We start from the raw sequence: 27,329 nt of genomic DNA, 5'->3' as shown, positions 1-27,329 counted from the left end.
ATTGTCCACATCTTGAGGTTAAATTTATTAGACTAGTTTACAAGAATCACTTAATTTAATGCATCACAGACGGACGGCTCTGGCGAATTACATCACAGTAAGAATCCACCACCTTCTCCCTCTCCCCTCCTTCCTACCACCAACACCAACAGCAACGTCAAAGGCAGGTCCTTTTCTTTTTCTTCTTTTCTTTTTTCTCCCAGCAAATTTCAATCAATTGTAACAAAGCAGCAGTTTTGGGTTTTTGACATTTCCAGCCTCTTCAGCCGCATCCGAGAGTAAATTCAGGTGCTTTTTTTTCTGCTTTTTTTTCTAATCAGCTAAGCCACTTATAGGTTCATAGTACTGGTTTGTGTAGAGAATTTTTAGATGTTGGGTTTTGGAGTTTGACTGGATTTTTGTACAAGTTTGTGGATTTTATGATTTGGGTTTCAAGCAATTCAGTGAAAGTTTGGAACTTTTGGTGGTTTGAGGTCTTGGGTTTGGTTTTTGGGATAGTATACCAGCTGGGATTTCTGTAGAGCTTCTAAATGTTAGGGTTTTGAGTTGAGTGGATTTTCAAATGGGTTTGTGGTTTTTGTGAATTGGGTTTCAAGTAATTCAGTGAATGTTTGGAACTTTTGTTTGTTTGAGGTCTTGGGATAGTATACCAGCTGGGATTTCTGTAGAGATTCTCAGTGTTAGGTTTTTGAGTTGGGTGGATTTTCATATGAGTTTGTAGTTTCTTAATTGGGTTTCAAGTGATTCAGTGAAAGTTTGGGACTTTTGGTGGTTTGAGGTGTTGGGTTCAAATCACATACTTATCCAATTTCCTGTTGCGAGTTGAGTATTAAAGGCTTTGGGTGAATTCGTGGACACATCAAGAAATCGAATTCTCTAATGGGGAACTATGTGAATATATGTAACTCAAATTTCATCCATTTTGTCTGTTGAGGATTTCAACCAGTCTGTAACGAATAGAGGCTCAAATTACTCATTTCAGTCACTGTAAACTGGCTTATTTGGAGCAATCTGAAGTCCTAAACTACCAGTAACAATACTGGCGGAAACGAAAACTGTCAGTAACTTTGATCAGTCTTGTTTTTGGGGATCTCTCTGTAACTGGGTTTTGTAAACTTTGTTGAATTCGAAAGTGCTGTCCAAACGCTAAAATTAATCGGCTATGGAATTTCTGTATTGGTTGGTTGAACTACTCAAGGTGTGTTGAGGATCCAAAAGGTCTGTGATTTTGTGCATATTATCATCTTTCGGCTTTTCTTGGTGGTGATTTGAAGAACAGAACAAACAGAGAGGTTTCATCATCTTGTAACTCCTAAATGGGAGTTGGGCAGATTACCCCGTTTAGAATGGGCATCGCAGTGTTAAGTCTGTTGCTGCAATTGCCAGCAATCTTTGCATCCGAGTTTGTCATACAGTCAAAGGATTGTAGTGATCACATTGCCTATTCAAGCTCTCATGGTCATGAATTGTTTTACATAAACGGGAATTCAGTAGAGAAAACTATATTCTGCACAGCTCTTCGGACATACTATGCAAATGGTTGCATTTTAGAAGGCAACCTTGGAAGTTACCATTGTCTATCAGACCCTTCACTAGGTATGCATTAATATGATATGTTGCTCGGTTTCTTGTTTAAATGATGCTTTTTGGAGTTTAATTTAATTAAGTATTGCTGCTTTTGCAGTTGATTTTACCTTGAGGACCGGGAGGAAACTTCTGCAGAAGGAGTCAAAGGATAAATCCACTTTCGACAACAGAGAGGAAAAAAATGATTTTGCTTCTATGTCTACAACGACAAGGGTTGGAATAGCAGCAAGTGGAATGTTTCTCACGTGTTGTGCTTTTCTATGTCCTTGCTTTTTTAAGAAAAGGAGAGATAGCGTGCACGGAGTTCTTGCAAGGGAGCCAAATTCAAGTGAGTGTCTTGCATCAACCCTTCTGTCGACTATTCGGCAAACAAATTGCATTTCTATTGGTTTACCTACCTTCTATCGGTTTCCACACTATGACTTTTCTTTCTTTTGTATTTTGTTATTTAAGCTAAATTGATTATCCTTTTGCAGTGGATTCAGGTTTTTCTTTTGAGGTGAGTTCTTCAGATCCTGAAAAGATCCTGGCCAGTCCGCATCGTGTGCCCCCTAGTCCACATCATGTGCCCCCTAGTCCACATCGTGTGCCACCTAGTCCTAGATTTTCAATGTCTCCAAAGCCCGGTAAAATTGGATCAGTACATCTCAGTTTGAATCAGATTGCAAAAGTAACTCGCAACTTCTCTCAATCGCAACAAGTAGGTGAAGGAGGTTTTGGAACTGTGTACAAGGCTCGGTTAGATGATGGCCAAGTGGTTTCTATTAAACGTGCAAAGAAGGTATGAACAGTTCATAACGTTGAAATATTTCTATCGAACATTTGAGTAGATTTTTAAGGAAGTTTTTATCTCATGTCCGTGATTCAATCAATTGACTGCTACTTTGTGTGACATGGAAACTTTGTAATAGGAACACTTTGAGAATTTGCAAACTGAATTCGGCAGTGAAGTTGAACTGCTTGCCAAAATTGATCATAGGAATCTTGTAAAGCTACTAGGTTATGTTGATGAAGGAAATGAGCGTCTTATCATTACAGAGTATGTGGCGAATGGTACTCTTAGAGAACATCTGGATTGTAAGCTTACTTAAATCCTTTCATAACAATAGCTAGTTCTGATTTATAAAGTGATGAGATCGTAAATAATTATGCTGCTACACTGGCAGGTCTGCATGGGAAAATCCTAGAGTTCAACCAGCGACTTGAAATTGCTATCGATGTTGCTCATGCCCTTACCTATCTTCACACATATTCTGGTAACAAAACTCTTCATTTAATACATGCATCACAGTTTTCTATTTAAGTTATATCTTTCTGGATGCGGATGAAAATTGATTTCGATTTGTCAACCTGGTTGATGCCTAATCCGTTATTCATCTCACAACAGAAAAACAAATCATCCATCGAGATGTGAAGTCCTCCAACATTCTTCTCACAGAAAGCATGAGAGCCAAAGTGGCAGATTTTGGATTTGCAAGGCTTGGCCCGGTGGACACAGATCAAACACACATTTCAACCAAAGTGAAAGGAACTGTCGGTTATCTTGACCCTGAGTATATGAAAACCTATCAACTCACCCCGAAAAGTGATGTTTACTCGTTCGGGATCTTACTAATAGAAATTTTGACTGGCCGTCGTCCAGTGGAGTTGAAGAGACCTGTTGAAGAGCGGGTAACACTCAGATGGGTAAGTATAGTCAATATTCAACGAGATAAAATCACTAATTATAATATGCGGTATTACATGATTAGCATTATTGTTACAAAATGATTGCGAATGAGCTCTTAGTTGTGTCATTTGCTCGATAATGTCTTTGAACCAGATTAAATTCGAACTGTAATTATATCCGGTTTCAACATTTCGCAGGCCTTCAAGAAGTTGAATGAAGGGAAGGTGGTGGAATTGGCTGATCCTTTTATGGAGGAAACTATAGATGCAGAGGTTCTGATGAAAATCTTTGATCTGGCGATCCAATGTGCAGCCCCCATCCGAGTTGATAGACCGGACATGAAATCGGTGGGAGAGCAGTTGTGGACAATAAGGGCGGACTACCTTAGAAGTGTCAAGGCAAGGGCACAGTAATAACACTATATTGTGTGGTTTCGTGCTGATAATACAAAGATATCTGTAAACTTTTGTACATATGACGTTTGTATCATTAACACGGATGCCTGTGCCATAAGTTGCTGTCCTGCTCGAGGGCTGCAGCCGCTAAAGCTCTTCAGACCGGAAACCCCATGACCCTTTTGTGCTATATTCCTTCTGTTGGCTGGGTACTTCAACCAGAAACATCGTTGAGCGGCTCGGCAGGGATATAACCTTTGTACAATACTGAATTAAAAGACAAAATTTAGGTATGTGAACGGTGAATGTTTCGATCATCCCTCAAGATCTAAATTTCATGGCCTAAAATGTATTAATTGTTATGGAATGGTTTTAACTCTTAACTCTTTTTTTTTTTCTCGGTAATAATTTCTTTTGTAACTTAATACCGATCCTAAATGAATTGGGTATATATAGAGTTTGAAATTATTTTTTAAAAGTGGATTTGTTTTTAAAAAATTCTCTTATTATTTTGACTGTTAGATTTAAATTTTAATTGCGAAAGTTTTTTACTATAGAATTTGAAAAAAAAAAAAAAAAAAAAGGAGTGTTAGATCATAATCAAAAGTTTACAAACAAAACAAAGGCATTGTAATCTAGACGGGTGATCACCAATAGACCAGAAAAACGACTCCCTTTTGTTCAAATGTCACTCTCACTGCTGGACAGCTAGGGTTCCTTGTCAAATGGGGCCTAATTGTTGGCCACTACCAAAGTTTATTAAAATGCGAGCATGATTGACATTATTGGTATCAAGAAGTACAGTGTGAGAGAAATCTTACTCTAACCAAGTAAAGTTGAATTTGATGTTTCACAATTATGGCACTGGAGTTTATTGGTGGAACACTGTTTACGCTGCTCTACGATGGCGTCAAGCATGCGATGAGCAAGAGTGGGACGTTTAAAACCCTTCTCGGAGGCCTCAAATCCACGCTAGACTCTTTAGAACCAAGAGACATCCAACAGATTGGAGAGCATAACGTCGAATTGGGTCTCCCAAACGAGGAAATTGAAAGTCTTCAAATGCAAATGGAGGATGGTGTGAAGCTTGTTGGCAAGTTGTCCAACTTTCGCATGTGGAACTACTGCTGCTTGGATGATTACGCTCAACAAATTGTTGAGTTGGATAGGGCTCTTAAAAGATTGTTAATAAAATTGAAGATGCAGGAAGCAAGGATGTGAAGGAGGTCTTGGTTTTGTCGAGGCAAAACCGGGACAAACCTGATGAAGTCAATAGAAGATTGTTGGATATACGGAAGTTACTGCAGCAGAGAGCGGGGGATGCCGTGGAAGACTTCAGAATACCCCCACCCGAGTTGATAGGCCGGACATGAAATCGGTGGAAGAGCAGTTGTGGACAATAAGGGGAGACTACCTTAGAAGTGTCAAGAGAGGGCAGTAGTATAAATAATGTGAGAGACATCTTCCCCCTTATTCGACCTTAAAAATCTACTCAGATGGGTAAGTACAGTCAATATTCAACGAAATAAAATCAATAATTATAATACGCGGTATTATATGATTAGCATTATTGTTACAAAATGATTGCGAATGAGCTCTTGGTTGTGTCATTTGCTCGGTAATGTCTTTGAACCAGATTAAATTCGAACTGTAACAATTATATCCAGTTTCAACATTTCGCAGGCCTCCAAGAAGTTGAATGAAGGGAAGGTGGCGGAATTGGTTGATCCTTTGATGAAGGAAACTATAGACGCAGAGGTTCTGATGAAAATCTTCCATTTGGCGTTCCACTGTGCAGCCCCCACCCGAGTTGATCGGCCGGTCATGACATCGGTGGGAGAGCGGTTGTGGACAATAAGGGGGGACAACCTTAGAAAGTGTCAAGAGAGGGCAGTAGTATAAATAATGTGAGAGACATCTTCCCCCTTATTGGACCTTACCCTGTAAAAAAAATTTGGTCACAAGACACGAGTTTGCTTTTCAGTTTGGCCATTTTTTTTACGCGAAATCATTTTGCAACCTTGAAAGCAAACACATCTGTATTTAAATGTTTGGCATGATTTTCCAGTGTGCTTATGTGTAGCTGTAATTTTTAGTTGTTTGAGTGTTTGTTATTGTTCCCAACTTAATCACCTGCGCCCAATACCCTCGGGTGGTATAGTGCTCAATGGGTCTCAAGTATGAAATTTTATCACTAAAGTCCAATGTTTTGTCTCCAAATGTGGGGATTCTCTTTCAACTTTGATATGTAAACTTAATGTAATACTAATCACGAACTTAAATGAAAACATGAACTGTCTTTGAATTAAATATGATGAATGCACCATCTAATAATTATACGAGACCAGATTTGGTGTCAGACCCAACCCAATGATGGACAGAGGCGGAGCCATGAAGGGATTGACATTTTTGTCACGCAGAAAACTTTTGTGTTATGCTTATGATTTCCACAGTTTTGTTGTAGGTTAAGAGCCCCCAATCTAATATTTTTTTACTTAATTTCTTTCATCGAAGTTGATTTGAGGTTGGTGGCTCCTATGGAGTTCAAATAATCCATTGATTGTGAGTTTTGAGGACTCTAGTGTAGAAGGAGAGAGGAAGAAAGTCATAGAGGCTTGGAGTTTAGATTTAAGAAAGAGGATGACGTGGACGACACAATACCATTCCCAAACAACGGTGGTCATATGCTCACCACATGGCAGAGTAATTTTTTGTAAGATGAGAAGAACGTTTTGAATTGAGACTTTTGGGCCCTTTCTAAGTTAAAATCTTAGTTCCGCCACTAAAGTTGTATGCGTGTGACGTGGTTCAAATTTCAACTTTGAAGTAGGCTTACATAGTAGGATTTCTGCATAGCATTATATGTTATGGTTCGAGTGGATTTTTAAGGAAGTTTTAATTCTCATGTCTCGATGTAGATGCTATATAGTTGGTTCTCATCCCTCAGAGTACGAGTGTAATAGGAGCATCCGTCGACAAAAAGACCACCCTAAGATGATCATCTCATGGCTATTAAATGATTGCTATTTGTTTAACATGGAAACGTATCAACTCACCACCAAAAGTGATGCTTACTCGTTCGGGATCTTACTCATAAAAATTTTGACTGGCCGTCGTCCAATGGAGTCGAATGGATCTGTTGAATAGCGGGTGACACTCAGATGGGTAAGCTGCACCACTAAGATATATTGAGACGTGATATTACAACTTCAACGAGATAAATCAATAATTATATTGCTTTGGTATCAAAATGCGTATGATAAACATTATTGGTGTCCGGTTTTGACATTCCACGGGTATTCAAGAAGTTTAATAAAGGAAAGGTGATAGAATTGATTGATCCTTCAATTAAGGAAGTTGTAGAGGCAGAGCTACTCGTGAAATTTTTTGATTTGGCCTTCCAATGCGCTGCCCCCATCGGAGCTGAACGGCCGAACATGAACTCAGTGAGAGTGCAGTTACAGAATATAATGGAAGACTCCTTAGAAGTGTCAAGAGAGGGTAGTATATACCTCGTGCTGCATTCAACTTACCATGTAAAATTGAATTTGATAGAGACTCGCAGACACTAGTTTGCTTTTCATTTTGACCATTTTGTCAACATCCTTTTCACCCTCGAACGTATGTTGAATGTTAAATGTGTACTTTTCTCAATATCTTTGTCCGTCACACTGAAAAACTACTACGCATCGTGCGGCCAAAAAACCAAACGCATTTACATTTAAATGGTTACAACCAAATCGTGTATAACAATCGAGGCAAATTCAGACCTAGTTCCACTTTTTCCATTTTATTGCGATTTTTCACATGATTTTAAGTACCGGCAGGGGCTGTGTAGCTGTAATTTTTATTTTTTAGTATCGAGTGCGGGATCAACCATTTAGTTTGGAAAGTTAACATGAAGTTAAACTGTTAAGAGCCAGGAGACCATCTTAATTGAAGGACTAAAAAACTAAAGTATATATAGCATTTTACACAGCGAAAAAATACTTTCATCAGAGAGAAAATACCACCTTTCCTGGTTTATCATGGTATCTAACTAAACTCTATCTATATTCCGACAATGTAAGCTACTGCCCTTTACTCTGGAGTCCATGAAGAAGTCGAAAAATAATGAGATACCGGACTTGTCGTGATTTCATACCATCGAGTGAAGATTATTTACAAGACCTTACTCTTCGGTGGGAACTGCAACGCTAGCTGAAAAAGCCCTAAAAGAGTTTAGACGGAGGTTGCAGCCGGAATCTTAATCTTTTCCACCTGCTCCTTACCAACATAGGGTGTAAGCTCAATATATGTTCTGGCATGAAGTCGTACCTCGTCAATATACCCACTATAGGAGATCTCTGCAAGCAGCGTAGATATTACAAGCAATTAGTAAGAAAACTGCAATAAGGATTATTTCAAGCTAGATGGATTGATAAATAATTAGCATAAGATGTGGAGATACCAATATATTTCAGGCGCCACAATGTGGAACTGATAGGTCAGAACACCATGTTTTTGTCATATAATGTTTGTGTCATTGACATAGATACCCGTGCCATAGGTTGCTTTCCCGCTCAAAGGCTGCAGCTGGTAAAGCAACTCGGCACGGGAACCCCAAGACCTTTTGTGCTATTTTCTTTATGTTGGCTGGGTAGCCTTAGATCCAAACCTAAATATTTAGGTCTAATTTTTTCTTCGGTAAGAATTTTTTTAAAGTGGATACGTTTAAAAAATATATATTATTATATTATTTTGATCATTAAATTCAAATTTCAGCTGTTGAGTTTTTTATTTTTATTTACTGTTGAATTTGAAAAAACACAAATACAGACCGTTAGATCAAAATCAAATTACCAAAAGAGGCATTGTAATTTAGATTGTCGATCACGAACGGTCCAAAAATCGAACGGCTCCCTAGTCCAAATGTTATCTTTGGAGTTTGGACAGCTCCGTTTAGTCCATATGTTAACATTGGACAACTGGAGTCCCTTATCAAATGGGGCCTAGTTGTCGACCACTACCAAATTCCTCTGTCCGCTTTTGTATAAGCTGGGGCTCAACATTTGGGTCAGCCAAATAGAAACAAAAATTCGGATTTTATTTTGGGCTCGAAGCCAAATTTTAGGCGTCACCATTGGATTGCATTTTTTGGGTTGTTAATCCAAATATTTGAGTTTGGGTCTTGCGCTTGGAGTTGGTGAGTTGGTTAATTGTTCAACATTCAAAGAGGAGAAATTTCCGGCCAAAAATTCTCGACTGAATATTATAACTATATATTTAGTCAAATTAAAGAAACAAACTGTTTCGTCATAAAATTAATTAAAAATATAAATGTAATTCAATTTCTTATAAGTACAAGCAAGATCCCCTCTTATCAATGTGAGATTCATTCTTAACAAGCTCTTTTACGTGTGACAAATTTTCAAGACCAACACGTGCACAACACAACTTGGGTTATGTGAAGCACTTGTGGCTGTGTGGCTATTGAACTTCACACGTGGGACAACCTACTACTATGGTACAGTGAAGAAAGTTCGTGTTCCACCATAAAACCAATTGGCAATATAGGGAGTAGCCCAACCTCTTATAAGCACATGCAATGTCTCATCTAATCAATGTGAGATTCATTCTCAACACACCTCTAATCAATATGAGATTTATGTTGGAATTTATTAGGTTTATTTAGGAAATTAATTAGAGATTTGATTTGATTTTGTAGTAGGGTATTTTTGGCATTTACGCATTAGGATTTCTTAGGTTTATTGCTCTATAAATAGAGCTTGTAATTTAGTTTGAGAGTAAGTGAGTCACAATGTAGTCTCTAGGGTTTTTTGTAGCCGTCTCGGCATTCTCAGTTTGTTCAATAAAATTCTTATTATTTTGTTCGTCTTGTTCGTTCCGCACTCTGATGTTCAATTTGGTATCAGAGCGGGTTCGATCCTTATGATTCAATCCGTTCTTGTTGGTATCAATTTGTTTTGTCGCTTTTTGTTTTTTGGTTTAGTTTGGGTCTCGTTTAGGCTTTCGCTTCCGCTTTGGTTTGTGTCCTTTGTTCTTGGTCACTCTGTTTTTGTTCGTTTTGTCTTTGGATTTCGGTATTGACTGTCAAATCGTGGTAGTCTTGAAAAAAAAAAATAGAAAGAAAAACTGAACCGTCTGCACCCATTGCGGCACCGCAACTGCACTCTGACCTCTACCCGCATCACATCTATTCCTTCGTGATTTTTAAACAAAATGGGGAAGATCCAATTCGGAAGATAGAAGCAAAAATACGAGAAAAAAGGAAAGGAAAAAAAATTGGCTGTTTGTTTGAGACATGCGTGTTTTGCAGGTTTGTTCTGGTGAAAACCAATGCCCAGAAACAAAGGTTGAAGGGAAGGAGAAAAGAAAAGAAAAAAAAAAGAAAGACTGATGTTGGTGGTTCGCACAGAAGGAAAAAAAGGAAGGAAGAAGGAAGAAAAAAAAAAAAAAGAGGGGAAAAAAAGAGATTGGATTTTTTTGTTTTGCTGTTAGTTTAAGGCCCATGCGGGCAAAAGGAAAAAAAATATATTTGGTTGGATTTTTTGTTTGTTTGTTCGGCATTGGCATCGACATTTGCACTTGTACTGGCATTGGAATTTTGCACTGGCATGGAAATCTTGCACTGGCATTGGAATCTTGCACTGGCATTGGCATTGGAATCTTGCACTTGCACCGATGGAATTTTGTATTGAATTGGCATCGGAAGTTAGCATAACAAAGCTTGCATCCACATCGTCTGTTGGCAAACTCATGTCGTATACCGTCATGAGTTTGACGGGGGGTGTTGGAATTTATTAGGTTTATTTAGGAAATTAATTAGAGATTTGATTTGATTTTGTAGTAGGGTATTTTTGGCATTTACGCATTAGGGTTTCTTAGGTTTATTGCTCTATAAATAGAGCTTGTAATTTAGTTTGAGAGTAAGTGAGTCACAATGTAGTCTCTAGGGTTTTTTGTAGCCGTCTCGGCATTCTCAGTTTGTTCAATAAAATTCTTATTATTTTGTTCGTCTTGTTCGTTCCGCACTCTGATGTTCAATTATTTATTCTCAACACAAATACTTTCATCAGAGAGAAAAAACTAATGTAACATAACTTTCATGGTTCTTCAACAGATAACTAGTTTTGTTTTATTTTTATTTTTTAAATTTATTATTATTAAGGAGTTTGGAACTTATGATGCATGGTTGAAAATTCAACATATTCACATATTGGACCACATGCACAATAGATCTGCTTGCGTACCAACAAATATAGACCATGTAAACTAAACCACTCCAGAAATATCACAGCGCAACAGCTTGACCTGTTGACCTTGTAATTGGACAAGGTTTCACAACTATGGCACTGGAGTTTATTGGTGGAACACTGTTTACGCTGCTCTACGATGGCGTCAAGCAAGCGATGAGCAAGAGTGGGACGTTTAAAACCCTTCTCGGAGACCTCAAATCCACGCTAGACTCTTTAGAACCAAGAGACATCCAACAGATTGGAGAGCATAACGTCGAATTGGGTCTCCCAAACGAGGAAATTGAAAGTCTTCAAATGCAAATGAAGGATGGTGTGAAGCTTGTTGGAAAGTTGTCGAACTTGCGCATGTGGAACTACTGCTGCTTGGATGATTACGCTCAACAAATTGTTGAGTTGGATAGGGCGCTTAAAAGATTGTTAATGAAATTGAAGATGCAGGAAGCAAGGGATGTGAAGGAGGTCTTGGTTTTGTCGAGGCAAAACCGGGACAAACTTGATGAAGTTAATAGAAGATTGTTGGATATACGGAAGTTACTGCAGCAGAGAGCGGGGGATGTCGTGGAAGCTCAAGGGAATACCGACACAGTGCCCGAGCAAGCTCAGGGGAATGGCTCGGAACAAGGTGAATTTTTTGGAACTAAATTTATGAGCATGTTTGACATCAGGAACCATTTGCGAAAAGATAAAAAAAAATTGCTTTATTGGATTCCATTTTATGTACATGGTAACAGTTTCAATTTTTCTGATTTGGTGGTGATGTAAATATGGCAGTCACTACGTTTGAGGGAGGCGCCGCTCTACAAGCAACATTTGCAGTGTTGTGGGATGTTGTTATGGAAGTGAAAGACAAGACTACAGTGTTCAAACCTCTCATAGAAAATCTCATGTCCACGCTAGACTCCTTAAGACCGTTAATGGAAGAGATACTAGAATATAGCAAACTACTGGATCGCCAAGACGAGTGTCAAAATTTCAGAATACAAATGGAGAAAGGTGTAGAGCTCGTCCACAAGTGCTCCAAAGTTGGTCTGTGGACTGGTTGCAAAAGTTATAAATACAGAAACAAAATTATTGGATTGGATGAATCTCTTCAGAAATTGTTAGGTATACTGAAAGTGCAGGAAGCAAGAGACGTGAGGGAGACGTTTATTTCAATAAGGAATATAGAGGCAGTGATCAAGAGAATTGAAGAAAGTGGTGTGCTGCAAAATCAAACTCAAGCTGACGGTTGGTGTGCATTGCTGGAACCTTCATTGCCTACAATTGGATCGGATGTGCTAAACATGCAGGGAACGAGTGATGCGAGGGAGACATTGGTTTTGTCCAGCACTACAAAAGCAGGTGTCGAACAAATTGAAGGGATTGGTACAGAACAGACTCCAAGTGAAATTACAGGTTGGTCCGCAGAATCTCCGTTGCATACTTTTGGATTAGATATCGCAATTCTGCAGACAATTGCACCACTTGGCACTGATTATTTGCCTTTTGCTTTTTTATTTTGCACTGGATTCGTCTTCTTCTGAATTGAGCCCTCATCCCTTCTCTACTACTGTAGCGGATTCAGCTTCTTCTTTTGGATTGAGCTCTTTTCTTGCCAGTCCGCCTCGTGTGAGTCCTAGATTTTCAATGTCTTTAAAGCTCAGTAGATATGGATCAGTACATCTCACTTTAAAGCAGATTAAAAAAACAACTCGCAATTTCTCTCAATCGCAACAAGTAGGTGAAGGAGGTTTTGGAACTGTATACAAGGCTCGGTTAGATGATGGCCAAGTGGTTTCTATTAAACGTGCAAAGAAGGTATGAACAGTTCATAATGTGAAATATTTCTAACAAACATTCGAGTAGATTTTTAAGGAAGTTTTTATCTCATGTCCTTGATTCAATCAATTGATTGCTATTTTTGTAACATGGAAACTTTATAATAGGAACACTTTGAGAATTTGCAAACGGAATTCTGCAGTGAAGCTGAACTGCTTGCCAAAATTGATCATTGGAATATCGTAAAGCTACTAGGTTATGTTGATGAAGGAAATGAGCGTCTTATCATTACGGAGTATGTGCCGAACGGTACTCTTAGAGAACATCTGGATTGTAAGCTTACTCAAATCCTTTCACAACAATAGCTAGTTCTGAGATTTATAAAGTGATGAGATCGTAAATAATTATGCTGCTACACTGGCAGGTCTGCATGGGAAAGTCCTAGAGTTCAAACCAGCGACTTGAAATTGCTATCGATGTTGCGCATGCCCTTACCTATCTTCATTTATATGCTGGTAACAAAACTCTTCATTTTTATACATGAATCACAATTTTTTGTATAAGTTTTATCTTTCTGGATGCGGATGAAAATTGATTTCGATTTGTCAACCTGACTGAAGCATAATCTGTTATTCATCTCACAACAGAAAAACAAATCATACATGGAAACGTGAAGTCCTCCAACGTTCTTGTGACAGAAAGCATGAGAGCCAAAGTGGCAGATTTTGGATTTGGAAGGATTGTCCCGATGGACACATCAAACACACATTTCAACCGAAGTGAAAGGAACTGTCGGTTATCTTGACCCTGAGTATATGAAAACCAAACAACTCACCACGAAAAGTGATGTTTACTCGTTCGGGATCTTACTAATAGAAATTTTGACTGGCCGTCGTCCAGTGGATTTTAAGAGACCTGCTGAAGAGCGGGTAACAGTCAGATGGGGTCAGATGGGTAAGTATAGTCAATATGATTTTAAGCGTAATAAACAACCAGTTCAATGGGATTGGCAATCTTGCTTTCGCCCTCGTAATTCGGTTACATTGTGGAAGTATTTACATGGTAAGATGTTAACTGACGATCTCTTGCAGCAAAGACGTTTTGTTATAGCATCTATGTGCTCTCGTTGTTGTGAAGGTATGGAAACTGCTTCACATATTTTCTTTGAGTGCTCTTTTGCATGTCAAATTTGATCTACTGTTTTGGAATTATTCAGAGTTCAATATTTATTTCAAGATATTTTTAGCTTTTCCCATTATCCTTTACAACAAGGTTTTGGTACCCAAGTGCAACTGCTTTGGTGGGGTATGATTGGAGTTGGTTTTTATTCTATTTGGCATGCTCGCAACGCTGTTCGTTTTCATGAGAAGGTTGTTTCTATCAATTATGTTGTAAGGTCTATCAAATGTCAACTCCTTGAAATTGATTCTCTCAATTCCGGCTATATGAAGAATTATGTGGAAGAGCTTTGCATTCTTCATTCTATTGGTGCTCGTGGACGTCCTGCTAAGGCTCCAAAAATTATTGAGGTGTTGTGGCGCCCGCCTTCTCAGTCTTGGATCAAAGTGAATACTGATGGTGCTGCAAAAGGTTCCCTTGGTGTGGCTGCATTTGGTGGTATCTTTCGGGATTTTACGGGTAATTCTCTTGGTTGTTTTGCGGGTTCAATAGGCTTGGCATCTTCTTTGGATGCCGAACTACGCGCTTTTATTCATGTTGTATCTTTAGTTTGGGATAAAGGTTGGCATTCCTTATGGATTATGATAAGTGAATTTTATATTATATATTTAACCCTATTTTTAGTATGTTCTGGTTAATATTTTGGAAGAATTTTGATATTTTGAATTATATTTTCAATATAGGACTTTCGACTTCATCTGGAGCAAAACGTGGTCAAATTGACGAATTTTAGTTAGTTGGTTTCGTAGCCTTTCCAGCTCGGGTTAATAAGTCCTTAGGGGTGTTCTACACCTATTGCCCTAAAGCCCTAATGGTTTGGGAGTCATTGACCCAAAGCTCGCTACATGGGTTGGATAGAAAGCTTAAGGGAACCGACATTGCACGACCACTACTGTTACTTCAAAAAAAAAAAAAAAAGACAAAAAAAAATATATATATATGTGAAGTTAGTGTGTGAAGTATGAATAAAGGGATGAGAGGTAAGAGTTTTGGTCGAATCTCTTTAACTATGCTGGTTCACTTTACACCAAATGAAGTTTGTGAATTCTTTTCTAATTGATTCTAAATGGCTTAGACTCTGTGGTGGGATTGGTTGAAACTTTTGAAAAGATGTTCTGATTTTTCACATTTTCTATGGATTGCAACTTGAAAGTTAGAATTTTGTTTTAGTTGAGTTTTAGTTAAGTGTCTAGTTTGTTAGTTTTTATTTTTTGTTTTCTAGTTTTATTTTGCTTGAGGACAAGCAAAAAGCTAAGTTTGGGGGTATTTTGATAAGTGAATTTTATATTATATATTTAACCCTATTTTTAGTATGTTCTGGTTAATATTTTGGAAGAATTTTGATACTTTGAATTATATTTTCAATATAGGACTTTCGACTTCCTCTTGAGAAAAACGTGGTCAAATGGACGAATTTTGGAGTAATTCCAGTTGGAAGACGTTCGTGAGTCACTTAACTTGATCGTATCAAAAATTGAGATTTTTCCATCAAGCGGTTATTTTCTGGCAATAAAATAAAGGAGCGATGCGCGGTGCTGGAAAATGACGGTTCTGAGCTTAAATTACGTTTTTGGAGCCCAAAATGACCTCAGATGGTTTCATGGCCTTCTGGAGATGTGTTCGGAACGTCCTGATCTCTAAAACAGCCTATCTTGGGCCGGATTTGGAGGAGATCTGAGACTAAAATGTGGCTGGACAAGTATTTGGCAGATTCTCCTAGTTTAATTAGGGTTTTATTTTCTAAGATATTTTATTATTTTTCTTAGTTTCCTAGTTGGAATAAGAAACCTATGTCTTAGGGTTTGTGAGGGCGGAGCAAATATATTGCTTTGGCCGTCTATAGTTTTTCACTACGCTTATTATTATTCAATAGACAGAGAATTTTGCTAGGGTTCTTGGAGATTTTCTACTTTAAGGTGCTTTCATTCTTTTTATTTTTAATAATATTTTCTATGATTTCAATTATGAATATGCATAACTAATTCCTTTTGCTAGGGCGAAACCTTGAGCCTAAGCATGGATATGTAATTTTTATTTAATTGCTTATGATTGATTGCATGCACACTTTGAATTATTGATCACTGTTTTAAACTATCTAATTATCTTGATGATTGGCCACCATTAGGATGTTTAGACAAGTAATTGGATGCAATTTGGTCGGAATATCACCGAAGGATTGAGTATTGCTTCTTGTGATTGATAATTGTAATTTCATCGAAGGCGAATATCACGTTCTTAGGGGTTGCATGGTTCTTCAAAATGTTTTCATAAAACTTAATGAGTCTTGCATGTTCATATTTGATCTGAATATCACAGACGGATTGCATGTTAGATATACGTTCTTGCTTGAACATCATGAGGAGAATATATATTAGGAAAACCTAACCTTCGAAGTGGCATGTGTAAATCGTAAGTAATTGGTAGAAATTCATAGGATTGCTAGGTGATGGTGGAATCCTAGTGCCTTTATAAATTGGTATTTAAAACTCTTTTCTTCGATTATTTTAGTTTTTGTTTAAAATTCGTTTTTTTAATATTACCCACTCTCAAACTCTCATTTCTCAAGTTTTAATTCTAAGTGTTTAATTAGGAATTGTTTCTACATAAATTATCCAAATAGTCCTTGAGGAAAACGACCTTGCATGAGCATCTATACTACAATATCCTTGTATTCTTGCAAATATTTCATGTGATTTTGACCCTATTTGCATAGATGTTAAAAATCCTATCAGATTGAATGTGACTCCTCACTGGTTGTTCATCTTCTTTCTTCATCCTCACCTTCCTCGACATCTATCCCTTGAAGGCTTTTGGTCAGTTGGCATAACTACCGAGTTTTACTATCCTCCATGCAGGTTCAGATTTCTCATATTTTTAGAGAGGGTAATCAAGTTGCTGATTATTTGGCCAATTATGGTGTTGATCACCCCGGTGTCCATTGGTGGGATTCATGCCCTCCTTGTGCTGCAGCTGCTTATTCTCACAACCTTTTTAAGCTTCCTTGTTATAGGTTTTGCTGAAAGAGGTTTTGAATTGTTGTTAGGAATTCTTTAATGGTCTGGGTTTGGCCTCATGTCCCCCTTGACATATTGTATTTTTCTTGTTTATCAATAAATTCTCCTCAAAGTCTCTTCCCTTAATAGCAATGCTGAAGTGGGACGGACTTTACGGCCAAATTTAAACGAGATAAAATCACTAATTATAGTACGCGGTATTATATGATTAGCATTATTATTACAAAATGATTGCGAATGAAATCTTAGTTGTGTCATTTGCTCGATAATGTCTTTGAACCAGATTAAATTCGAACTGTAATTATATCCGGTTTCAACATTTTGCAGGCCTTCAAGAAGTTCATTGAAGGGAAGGTGGTGGAATTGGTTGATCCTTTGATGAAGGAAACTATAGATGCAGAGGTTCTGACGAAAATCTTTGTTTTGGCGATCTAATGTGCAGCCCCCACCCGAGTTGATCGGCCGGTCATGACATCGGTGGGAGAGCGGTTGTGGACAATAAGGGGAGACTACCTTAGAAAGTGTCAAGAGAGGGCAGTAGTATAAATAATGTGAGAGATATCTTCCCCCTTATTCGACCTTACCCTGTAAAAACAATTTGGTTAGACAAGAGTTTGCTTTTCAGTTTGGCCATTTTTTTCTACGCGAAATCATTTTGCAATCTCGAAAGCAAATACATTTGAATTTAAATATTTGGCATGATTTTTCAGTGTGCTTATGTGTAGCTGTAATTTTTGGTTGTTTGAGCGTTTGTTGTTGTTCCCAACTTAATCACCTGCGCCCAATACCTTCGGGTGGTATCGTGCTCAATGGATCTCAAGTGTGAAATTTTATCACAAAAGTCCAATGTTTCGTCTCCAAATGTGGGGCTTATCTTTCAACTTAGTACTCAGGACCTGGTTTGGTGAACTTGAAGCCCAAGACATCCCCAGGACCTCGATACTTAGGACTCCACCTAGGAACTCTGCCAACCAAAACATGGACAAGACGCTTCAGCGCTAGGGACCTAACCCAAGGACGGACACCGACTCTACTCAAGTAGAATAACTTCCATGGCAAGGGCACAGTAATAACACTAGCTTCGTGTTGATAATACAAAGATATTTGTAAATTTTTGTCCATATGACGTTTGTATCATTAACATGGATGCCTGTGCCATAAGTTGCTATCCTACTCGAGGGATGCAGCTGCTAAAGCTCTTTAGACTGGAAGCCCCATGACCTTTTTGTGCTATTTTCCTTCTGTTGGCTGGGTACTTCAACCAGAAACATCGTTGACTCATTTGCGGCTCAACAGGGATAAAACCTTTGTACAATATTGAATTAAAAGACAAAATTTAGGTATGTGAACAGTGAATGTCGATCAACCCTCAAAATTTTGGTATGTAAACTTAATGTAATACTAATCACGAACTTAAATGAAAACATGAACCGTCTTTGAATTAAATATGATGAATGCACCATCTAATAATTATACGAGAGTAGATTTGGTGTCAAACCCAACCCAATGATGAACAGAGGCGGAGCCATTAAGGGATTGACATTTTTGTCACACATAAAACTTTTGTGTTATGCTTATGATTTCCACAGTTTTGTTGTAGGTTAAGAGCCCCAATCTTGTAAGATCCCACATCGCCCAAGGGAGTGATCCTTATATGTATACTAACATCCCTACCTAGCACGAGGCCTTTTGGGAGCTTACTGGCTTCGAGTTCCATCTGAACTCCGAAGTTAAGCGAGTAGCGCGCGAGAGCAATCCCATGATGGGTGACCCACTGGAAAGTTCTCGTGTGGGTTCCCAGAAACAAAACCGTGAAGGCGTGATCGGGGCCCAAAGCGGACAATATCATGCTACGGTGGTGGAGCGGGCTCAGGCCAGGATGTGACAAATTTCTGACCTTTTTTTTACTTTAATTTCTTTCATCGAAGTTGATTTGAGGTTGGTGACTCCTATGGAGTTTAGATAATCCATTGATTGTGAGTTTTGAGGACTCTATAGAGTAGAAGGAGAGAGGAAGAAAGTCAGAGAGGCTTGGAGTTTAGGTTTAAGAAAGAGGATGACGTGGACGACACAATACCATTCTCAAACAACGATGGTCAAATGCTCACCACAGGGCAGAGTAATTTTTGTACGATGGGAAGAACGTTTCGAATTGAGACTTCTGGGCCCTTTCTAAGTTAAAATCTTAGTTCCGCCACTAAAGTTGTATGCGTGTGACGTGGTTCAAATTTCAACATTGAAGTAGGTGGTAGGTATAAAAGCACACCACAAAGTAGCACACAAATATCCTATTAATTTTCCTTATTAACACTAAAATTTGTCGACTGTAGCATATGAAAATAAGGGTCTTTCCCGCAGAAGATTGTTTTATCAAAATACCTAAAATGTCACAAAAACGGGGTGGCTGTCTCCACTGACCAACCACCGAACAATAATTATTAGACTAACTTACACTTATCCAAATGCAACGAAATTTTATACACATAAACTAGACACACCAAGCTATGCTCACACAAATTTTTGGGATTTTTGGAGTTGATTAACTATTTAAATTAAATCAGACAAAACAGGATCTCAACAAGTTTTAAATAATACCAACAGATTTTAATTCAGAAGTTAAGAAAACGAGTTAGGGGGAGTTGTTATCCACCACCAAATAATCATGCAAACATGTTATGTTTCATTCAAATTCCTTTTATTTCCGGATGAAGATGCTCAAGTTGGCTCAATGTTAGAACACAACATATTACTCTTTCTTACGTAGTATGTTAAGAGAATGACGTTTTCAACTTAACTTAGTTCCTAACATGCAATCTAGAATGGCGTGTTCATAGATTTAACAAGTAGAAATCATTAAGAATAAAAAGAGTTTGAGTCATCACAAGGCATCGTAAGTACTGGCGTTGTCTTACTTATCCTATAAATCGGTTCACATGTTAACCACAATTAACAAGTGCTACTCTAGAACATATGTAGGTCCTCATTCAACAAGGGCAGGTAAACATATATTTATAGCATTAAAATCCTAGATATGCTCACTATGTATGCATCCATAGAAACACATAAAGAATTTATCAATGACATAAGTAGTGAAACAATTTTCATCATTTCATAAAAGTCATTCAAACAAAATATCACAACAAACTTACAATCATATTCGGGGCTTCAAAACAGCCCCTAACTATTTAAAATTTAGTTACACATAATTCACAAATTAAACCAAAAGTAAAACATGAATTTGAGAAGATAAAATAAAAAAAAAAGATCTGCCGAGCGTCCGTGCCTCTGTGCTCTGCTGCTTCCCTCTTTCCTGCGCACTGCCTTCTGTCCTCACGTCAGTCCTCTCTCTCTGCACACTTCCCTGGCTTTCACTTCTTTTCTGCTGTCCCGCTCTCCCCTTCAGTCTCTCTGCTTCTGTCTCCGCGTCCTGCCTCTGTCTTCTCTATTTTTCTTTTCCCGTCAGTCTCCCTGCTTGTTTCTGTCGGTCTGTACTTTCTTTCGCACAGTTTTCTGTGCTTCTCTGCGCACTCCTTCCTGCTGCTCTGCCAGTATTTCTTTTCTTTCACCCCTTCCTTTAGTCCGTGCTGCCCTCTCTTTATTCCCCCTGCTCACTTATTTTCTTTTCAGTCCGTGTCCCGCACTCCTCCTTTTCTTTATTCCTCTCTGCCTTTTCTTTTGTTTTCTTTTTCTTTCTGCCATCCTTTCTTTTCTCAGTGTCTCTCCCACTCGTCCCAATTTATTTCTTTTCTATTATTCTTGCCGTCCAGCACTCCTCTCCACCCGTCTATGTCTATGTCTGCTGCCTTTGATTATTCCTGCCTTTTTTTTATTTTGTTTTCTTTCCGTGTGCTCCCCCCTCTTGCTATTTTATTTGTTTTTACTATTTCATTTTCTTCATTTTTCTTGAAATTGATCCTAAAACAAAATTAACTGCATATTAACACAAGGTAAGATAAAATGCCACAATTTTAACACAAAACATCACAAAGACTTTAGAAATGGATGGTATAAATGCATGAAATATATGAGTGATCAGTAGGCTTACGTAGTAGGATTTTTGCATAGCATTATATGTTATGGTTCGAATGGATTTTTAAGGAAGTTTTTATTCTCATGTCTCGATGTAGATGCTACATAGTTGTTTCTCATCCTTCAGAGACTACGAGTGTAATAGGAGCATCCGACAAAAAGACCATCTAAGATGATCATCCCATGGCTATTAAATGATTGCTATTTGTTTAACATGGAAACGTATCAACTCACCACCAAAAGTGATGTTTACTCGTTCGGGATCTTACTAATAGAAATTTTTACTGGCCGTCGTCCAATGGAGTCGAATAGATCTGTTGAATAGCGGGTGACACTCAGATGGGCAAGCTGCACCACTAAGATATATTGAGACGTGATACTACAACTTCAGCGAGATAAATCAATAATTATATTGCTTTGGTATTAAAATGTGTATGATAAACATTATTGGTGTCCGGTTTTGACATTCCACGGGTATTCAAGAAGTTTAATGAAGGAAAGGTGATGGAATTGATTGATCCTTCATTCAAGGAAGTTGTAGAGGCAGAGCAACTTATGGCACGGGTATCTGTGTCAATGACACAAACGTTATATGACAAAATCATGGTGTTCTGACGTATCAGTTCCACATTGCGGTGCCTGAAATATATTCGTAGCTCCACATCTTATGCTAATTATTTATCAATCCATCTAGCTTGAAATAATCCTTATTGCAGTTTTCTTACTACTTGCTTGTAATATCTACACTGCTTGATTGCAGAGATCTCCTGTAGTCGGTATATTGAAGAGGTACGACTTCATGCCAGAACATATATTGAGCTTACACCCTAGGCTGGTAAGGAGCAGGTGGAAAACCCAAGACCTTTTGTGCTATTTTCTTTCTGTTGGCTGGGTAGTCTTAGATCCAAACCTAAATATTTAGGTCACAGAATTTAAGGTTCGTGAATCGAATGTCACCCAACCCGTAAGACTTAAATTTTAGGACCTAAACTGTATTAACTGTTGTGAAATGATTTTAACCCTTGACCATTAGATTTAAATTTCAGCTATTGATTTTTTTTTCTCTTACCGTTGGATTTGAAAAAACACAAATACGGACCGTTAGATCAAAATCAAACGATTACCAAAAGAGGCATTGTAATTTAGACTATTGATCACGAATGGTCCAAAAATTGAACGGCTTCCTAGTCCAAATGCTACCTTTGAGGTTCTAAAAGATGCTAGGTGCTAGTTGGGTGGCGGGCTAAGGCCTAGCGCCTAGGCGGCTAGACGAGGTCTAGGCGGACTAGGTGGATTTGCGTAAATCTATTATATTTCGTGTAAATAAGTGTGTTTATGCTTAAAATATATATAATTTCATCATAAACTACAAATAAAATGACATATATATTATGAAGTATTGGAACATAATGAAAACATGGGGAACAAGCATATAATGTATGTTCATTTAACTATTCAGCAAGTCTCTTACAATTTATTGAAAAAAAATAGAATATAAAATGAAAATTATCTATTTTCTGTCTAAGTGAGTCACAACCTAACCGAGTGCCTAGGCAAGTCTGGACGGGCTAGGCGGGTGCCTTAGCAGGTCTATGCATCATTTCTTAATTTTTAAATATCTAAGCATTAATTGAAACGGTGACCAATCGTTTAGCGCCGAGGCGTGACAGCTCGCTTTAGTCCGCATGTTACCGTTGGATAACTGGAGTCCCTTATCAAATGGGGCCCAGTTATCGACCACTACCATATTCCTCTGTCCGCTTTTGTATAAGCTGGGGCCCCCAACATTTGGGTCAGCCAAATAGAATTTCGGATTTTATTTTGGGCTCAAAGCCAAATTTTAGGGTTTAGGCGTCACCATTGGATTGCATTTTTTGGGTTTAATCCAAATATTTGAGTTTGGGTCTTGCGCTTGGACTTGGTGAGTTGGTTAATTGTTCAACATTCGCCAAAATTCTCAACCGAAAATTATAACTATATATTTAGTCAAATTAAAGAAACAAACTGTTTCACCATAAAATTAATTAGTAATATGAGTGTATTTCAATTTTTTATAAGTACAATCAAGGTCTGCTCTCATTAATGCTCAATTCATTCTCAACAAAACCTCATATGTGTGGCAAATTTTCAAGATTAAAACGTGGACAACGCAACTCGGATGACGTGAAGCACTTGTGGTGGTGTGGCTATTGAACTAGGACAACCTACTGTGTTGCCATGAAGAAAGTTAGTGTTCCATCATAAAACCAATTGACAATATGGGGAGTAATCCAATCTCTTATAAGCACATGCAAGGTCTCCTCTAATCAATGTGAGATTCATTCTCAACACACCTCTAATCAATGTGAGATTTATTAACAACACAAATACTTTCATCAGAGGGCAAAAACTAATGTAACATAACCTTAATGATTCTTCAACAGATACCTAGTTTTGTTTTATTTTTATAAAATTTATTATTATTAAGGGGAAGGGAGATGGTTAGAAACTCTTACAGTAACACAAGGAATGATGAGTTTTGAACTAAAAATGTATGGGTGGAAACTCAAGGCTATATTTGGCCCACATGCACAACAGATATCTGATTGCGTACCAACAAATATAGACCATGTAAACTAAACCACTCAAGAAAGATCATAACGCTACAGCTTGGTCTGTTGACCTGGTAATTGGACAAGGTTTCCCAATTATGGCACTGGAGTTTATTGGTGGAACACTGTTTACGCAGCTCTACGACGGCGTCAAGCAAGCGATGAGCAAGAGTGGGCGGTTTAAAACGCTTCTCGGAGACCTCAAATCCACGCTAGACTCTTTAGAACCAAGAGACATCCAACAGATTGGAGAGCATAACGTCGAATTGGGTCTCCCAAACGAGGAAATTGAAAGTCTTCAAATGCAAATGGAGGATGGTGTGAAGCTTGTTGGCAAGTTATCCAACTTTCGCATTTGGAACTACTGCTGCTTGGATGATTACGCTCAACAAATTGTTGAGTTGGATAGGGCTCTTAAAAGATTGTTAATAAAATTGAAGATGCAGGAAGCAAGGGATGTGAAGGAGGTCTGGGTTTTGTCGAGGCAAAACCGGGAGAAACTTGATGAAGTTAATAGAAGATTGTTGGATATACGAAAGTTACTGCAGCAGAGAGCGGGGGATGTCGTGGTAGAATTGGTTTCCATAAGTATTACCGAGACAGTGCCCGATCAAGCCCAGGGGAATGTCTCGGAACAAGGTGAATTTTTTGGAACTAAATTTATGAGCATGTTTGACATCAGGAACCATATGCGACAAAAAAAAAGGCGCTTTATTGGATTCCATTTTATGTACGTGGTAACAGTTTCAATTTTTCTGATTTGGTGGTGATGTAAATATGGCAGGGGCTGCTCTACAAGCAACATTTGCAGTGTTGTGCGATGTTGTTATGGAAGTGAAGGACAAGAACACAGCGTTCAAACCTCTCATAGAAAATCTCATGTCCACGCTAGACTCCTTAAGACCGTTAATGGAAGATATACTAGAATATAGAAAACTACTGGATCGCCAAGACGAGTGTAAAAACTTCAGAATACAAATGGAGAAAGGTGTAGAGCTCGTCCACAAGTGCTCCAAAGTTGGTATGTGGACTGGTTGCAAAAGTTATAAATACAGCAACAAAATTATTGGATTGGATGAATCTCTTCAGATATTGTTAGGTATACTGAGAGTGCAGGTAGCAAGAGACGTGAGGGAGACGTTTATTTCGATAAGGAATATAGAGGCAGTGATCAAGAGAATTGAAGAAAGTGGTGTGCTGCAAAATCAAACTCAAGCTGACGGTTGGTGTGCATTGCCGGAACCTTCATTGCCTACAATTGGATCGGATGTGCTAAACATGCAGGGAACGAGTGATGCGAGGGAGACATTGGTTTTGTCTGGCACAACAAAAGCAGGTGTCGAAGAAATTGAAGGGATTGGCCCGGAACAGACTCCAAGTGAAATTACAGGTTGGTCCGCAGTACCTGAATCTCCATTGCATACTTTTGGATTAGATATAGCAATTCTGCAGACAATTGCATTTCTGTTGCCACTTGGCACTGATTATTCGCCTTTTGCTTTTTTTATTTTGCAGTGGATTCACCTTCTTCTGAAGTGAGCTCTTATCCTCTCTCTACTACTGTAACGGATTCAGCTTCTTCTTTTGGATTGAGCTCTTATCCTTTCTCTACTACTGTAACGGATTCAGCTTCTTCTTTTGGATTGAGCTCTTATCCTTTCTCTACTACTGTATCAGATTCAGCTTCTTCTTTTGGATTGAGCTCTTTTCCTGCCAGTCCGCTTCAAGTGCCACCGATTCCTATAATTTCAATGTCTTCAAAGCTCAGTAGATTTGGATCAGTACATCTCAGTTTAAAGCAGATTGCAAAAGCAACTCGCAATTTCTCTCGATCGCAACAAGTAGGTGAAGGAAATTTTGGAACTGTATACAAGGCTCGGTTAGATGATGGCCAAGTTGTTTCTATTAAACGTGCAAAGAAGGTATGAACAGTTCATAACGTTGAAAAATTTCTATCAAACATTCGAGTGGATTTTTAAGGACGATTTTATCTCATGTCCGTGATTCAATCAATTGATTGCTATTTTTGTAACATGGAAACTTTATAATAGGAACACTTTGAGAATTTGCAAACGGAATTCAGCAGTGAAGTTGAACTGCTGGCCAAAATTGATCATCGAAATCTCGTAAAGCTACTAGGTTATGTTGATGAAGGAAATGAGCGTCTTATCATTACGGAGTATGTGCCGAATGGTACTCTTCGAGAACATCTGGATCGTAAGCTTACTCAAGTCCTTTCATTACAATCGGTAGTTCTGATTTGTAAAGTGATGAGATGGTAAATAATTATGCTTCTACATGGGCAGGTCAGCATAGGAAAATCCTAAAGTTCAACCAGCGACTTGAAATTGCTATCGATGTTGCTCATGCCCTTACCTATCTTCACACATATGCTGGTAACAAAACTCTTCATTTAATACAGGCATCACAGTTTTCTGTTTAAGTTTTATCTTTCTGGATGCGGATGAAAATTGATTTCGATTTGTCAACCTGGTTGATGCCTCATCCGTTATTCATCTCACAACAGAAAAACAAATCATCCATCGAAACGTGAAGTCCTCCAACATTCTTCTCACAGAAAGCATGAAAGCCAAAGTGGCAGATTTTGGAATTGCAAGGCTCGGCCCGGTGGAAACAGATGAAACACACATTTCAACCGAAGTGAAAGGAACTGTCGGTTATATTGACCCTGAGTATATGAAAACCTATCAACTCACCCCGAAAAGTGATGTTTACTCTTTCGGGATCTTACTAATAGAAATTTTCACTGGCCGTCGTCCAGTGGAGTCGAAGAGACCTGCTGAAGAGCGGGTGACACTCAGATGGGTAAGTATAGTCAATATTCAACGAGATAAAATCACCAACTATATTGCTTGGTATTAAAATGAGATGTGATTAGCATTATTGTTATAAAATGATTGCGAATGAGCTATTAGTCTTCTCATTTGCTCAATAATGTATTTGAACCAGATTAAATTCGAACTGTAACGATTATATCCGGTCTCAACATTCTGCAGGCCTTCAAGAAGTTGAATGAAGGTAGGGTGGCAGAATTGGTTGATCCTTTAATGGAGGAAACTATAGATGCAGAGCTTCTGATGAAAATCTTCGATTTGGGGATCCAATGTGCAGCCCCCATCCGAGATGCTAGGCCGGACATGAAAGCGGTGGGAGAGCAGTTGTGGACAATAAGGGCAGGCTACCTTAGAAGTGTCAAGAGAGGGTAGTAGTATAAATAATGTGAGATATATCTGTTAGAATAAACATATACCAAAAACATGTAATTATGAATCACAGTGATCAAAACACAAACCCAATTCATAAGCCTGTAGCACAGAGAAGAAACTTACCTGCAAACGAACTTGAAGAAGCAGCAATTCCAGATTCTGCAGCAAATAAGCAGTGCACCTTCTCCTCTCTCCAGTAATCAGTTTGCTCTAACTAATAATATGTCTTAGTTTGATGATCGAGCATATCAACTGTGAGAGCAGAGGCCACTATATACACAGCATAATCTTTGCCATATCCCCTAAGGATTCCCCTATTAGAATTCTTATAGGAAACTAATCCCTTAAATAGTAGTCCAGTGTGATATGGATTACAAAATCCATTCCCAAAAAGACTTGCCATTCAATCTCAAGACCAATAACTAAGTTCATAGATTCATACATATGCTCATATTCTTACATTCTCCCACTTGAGCAAGTATGAACCAAGTAAACTAGTTCTATCAAGATTTACAATAAGGTGATCACCAAGCCTTTTGAGTAACATCATAAACAATCTATCTGTACATCTCAAAACATAGAATCAAAAGCTTACAATCACAACCAATATGTAAATGATGC

General features: G+C 38.3%; 2 protein-coding genes, 1 long non-coding RNA gene and 1 pseudogene across 4 annotated transcripts; 3 read left to right on the top strand and 1 right to left on the bottom strand.

Annotated features, from left to right (window-relative positions):
• LOC103447763 (calmodulin-binding receptor-like cytoplasmic kinase 3) lies at positions 1 to 4,034 on the top strand. 2 transcript variants are annotated; one of them, XM_070805399.1, is made up of 8 exons: positions 58 to 288; positions 983 to 1,596; positions 1,685 to 1,915; positions 2,064 to 2,368; positions 2,499 to 2,664; positions 2,754 to 2,843; positions 2,975 to 3,273; positions 3,454 to 4,034. In XM_070805399.1, exons 2-8 carry the CDS (start codon positions 1,317 to 1,319, stop codon positions 3,667 to 3,669), a joined length of 1,587 nt encoding a protein of 528 aa, XP_070661500.1. In that variant the 5' UTR covers positions 58 to 288; positions 983 to 1,316; the 3' UTR covers positions 3,670 to 4,034. The 2 variants fall into 2 exon arrangements, with proteins under 2 accessions (XP_008385188.3, XP_070661500.1); XM_008386966.4 differs by having other exon boundaries at positions 1 to 1,596.
• A 6,864-nt stretch (positions 4,035 to 10,898) lies between these two features.
• On the top strand, positions 10,899 to 13,917 carry LOC103406871 (uncharacterized; annotated as a pseudogene).
• A 9,563-nt stretch (positions 13,918 to 23,480) lies between these two features.
• Positions 23,481 to 26,805, top strand: LOC103451985 (calmodulin-binding receptor-like cytoplasmic kinase 2). Its single transcript, XM_029108912.2, has 7 exons — positions 23,481 to 24,120; positions 24,266 to 24,871; positions 24,997 to 25,403; positions 25,533 to 25,698; positions 25,788 to 25,877; positions 26,009 to 26,307; positions 26,499 to 26,805. The coding sequence occupies exons 1-7, from the start codon at positions 23,580 to 23,582 to the stop codon at positions 26,706 to 26,708; spliced, it is 2,319 nt and encodes a 772-aa protein (XP_028964745.2). The 5' UTR covers positions 23,481 to 23,579; the 3' UTR covers positions 26,709 to 26,805.
• LOC139188201 (uncharacterized) lies at positions 26,498 to 26,965 on the bottom strand. The gene is made up of 2 exons (XR_011571488.1): positions 26,832 to 26,965; positions 26,498 to 26,684 (listed from the first exon to the last, which is right to left on the bottom strand). It is a non-coding gene; the product is annotated as an uncharacterized lncRNA (long non-coding RNA).
• Positions 26,966 to 27,329: the final 364 nt, after the last annotated feature.

The sequence above is a fragment of the Malus domestica genome, chromosome 02 (assembly GCF_042453785.1).
Source record: "Malus domestica chromosome 02, GDT2T_hap1".
Taxonomy (NCBI): Eukaryota; Viridiplantae; Streptophyta; class Magnoliopsida; order Rosales; family Rosaceae; genus Malus; species Malus domestica.
Note: the sequence above shows the minus strand (reverse complement) of the source record. Positions and strands in the feature narration are given on the sequence as shown.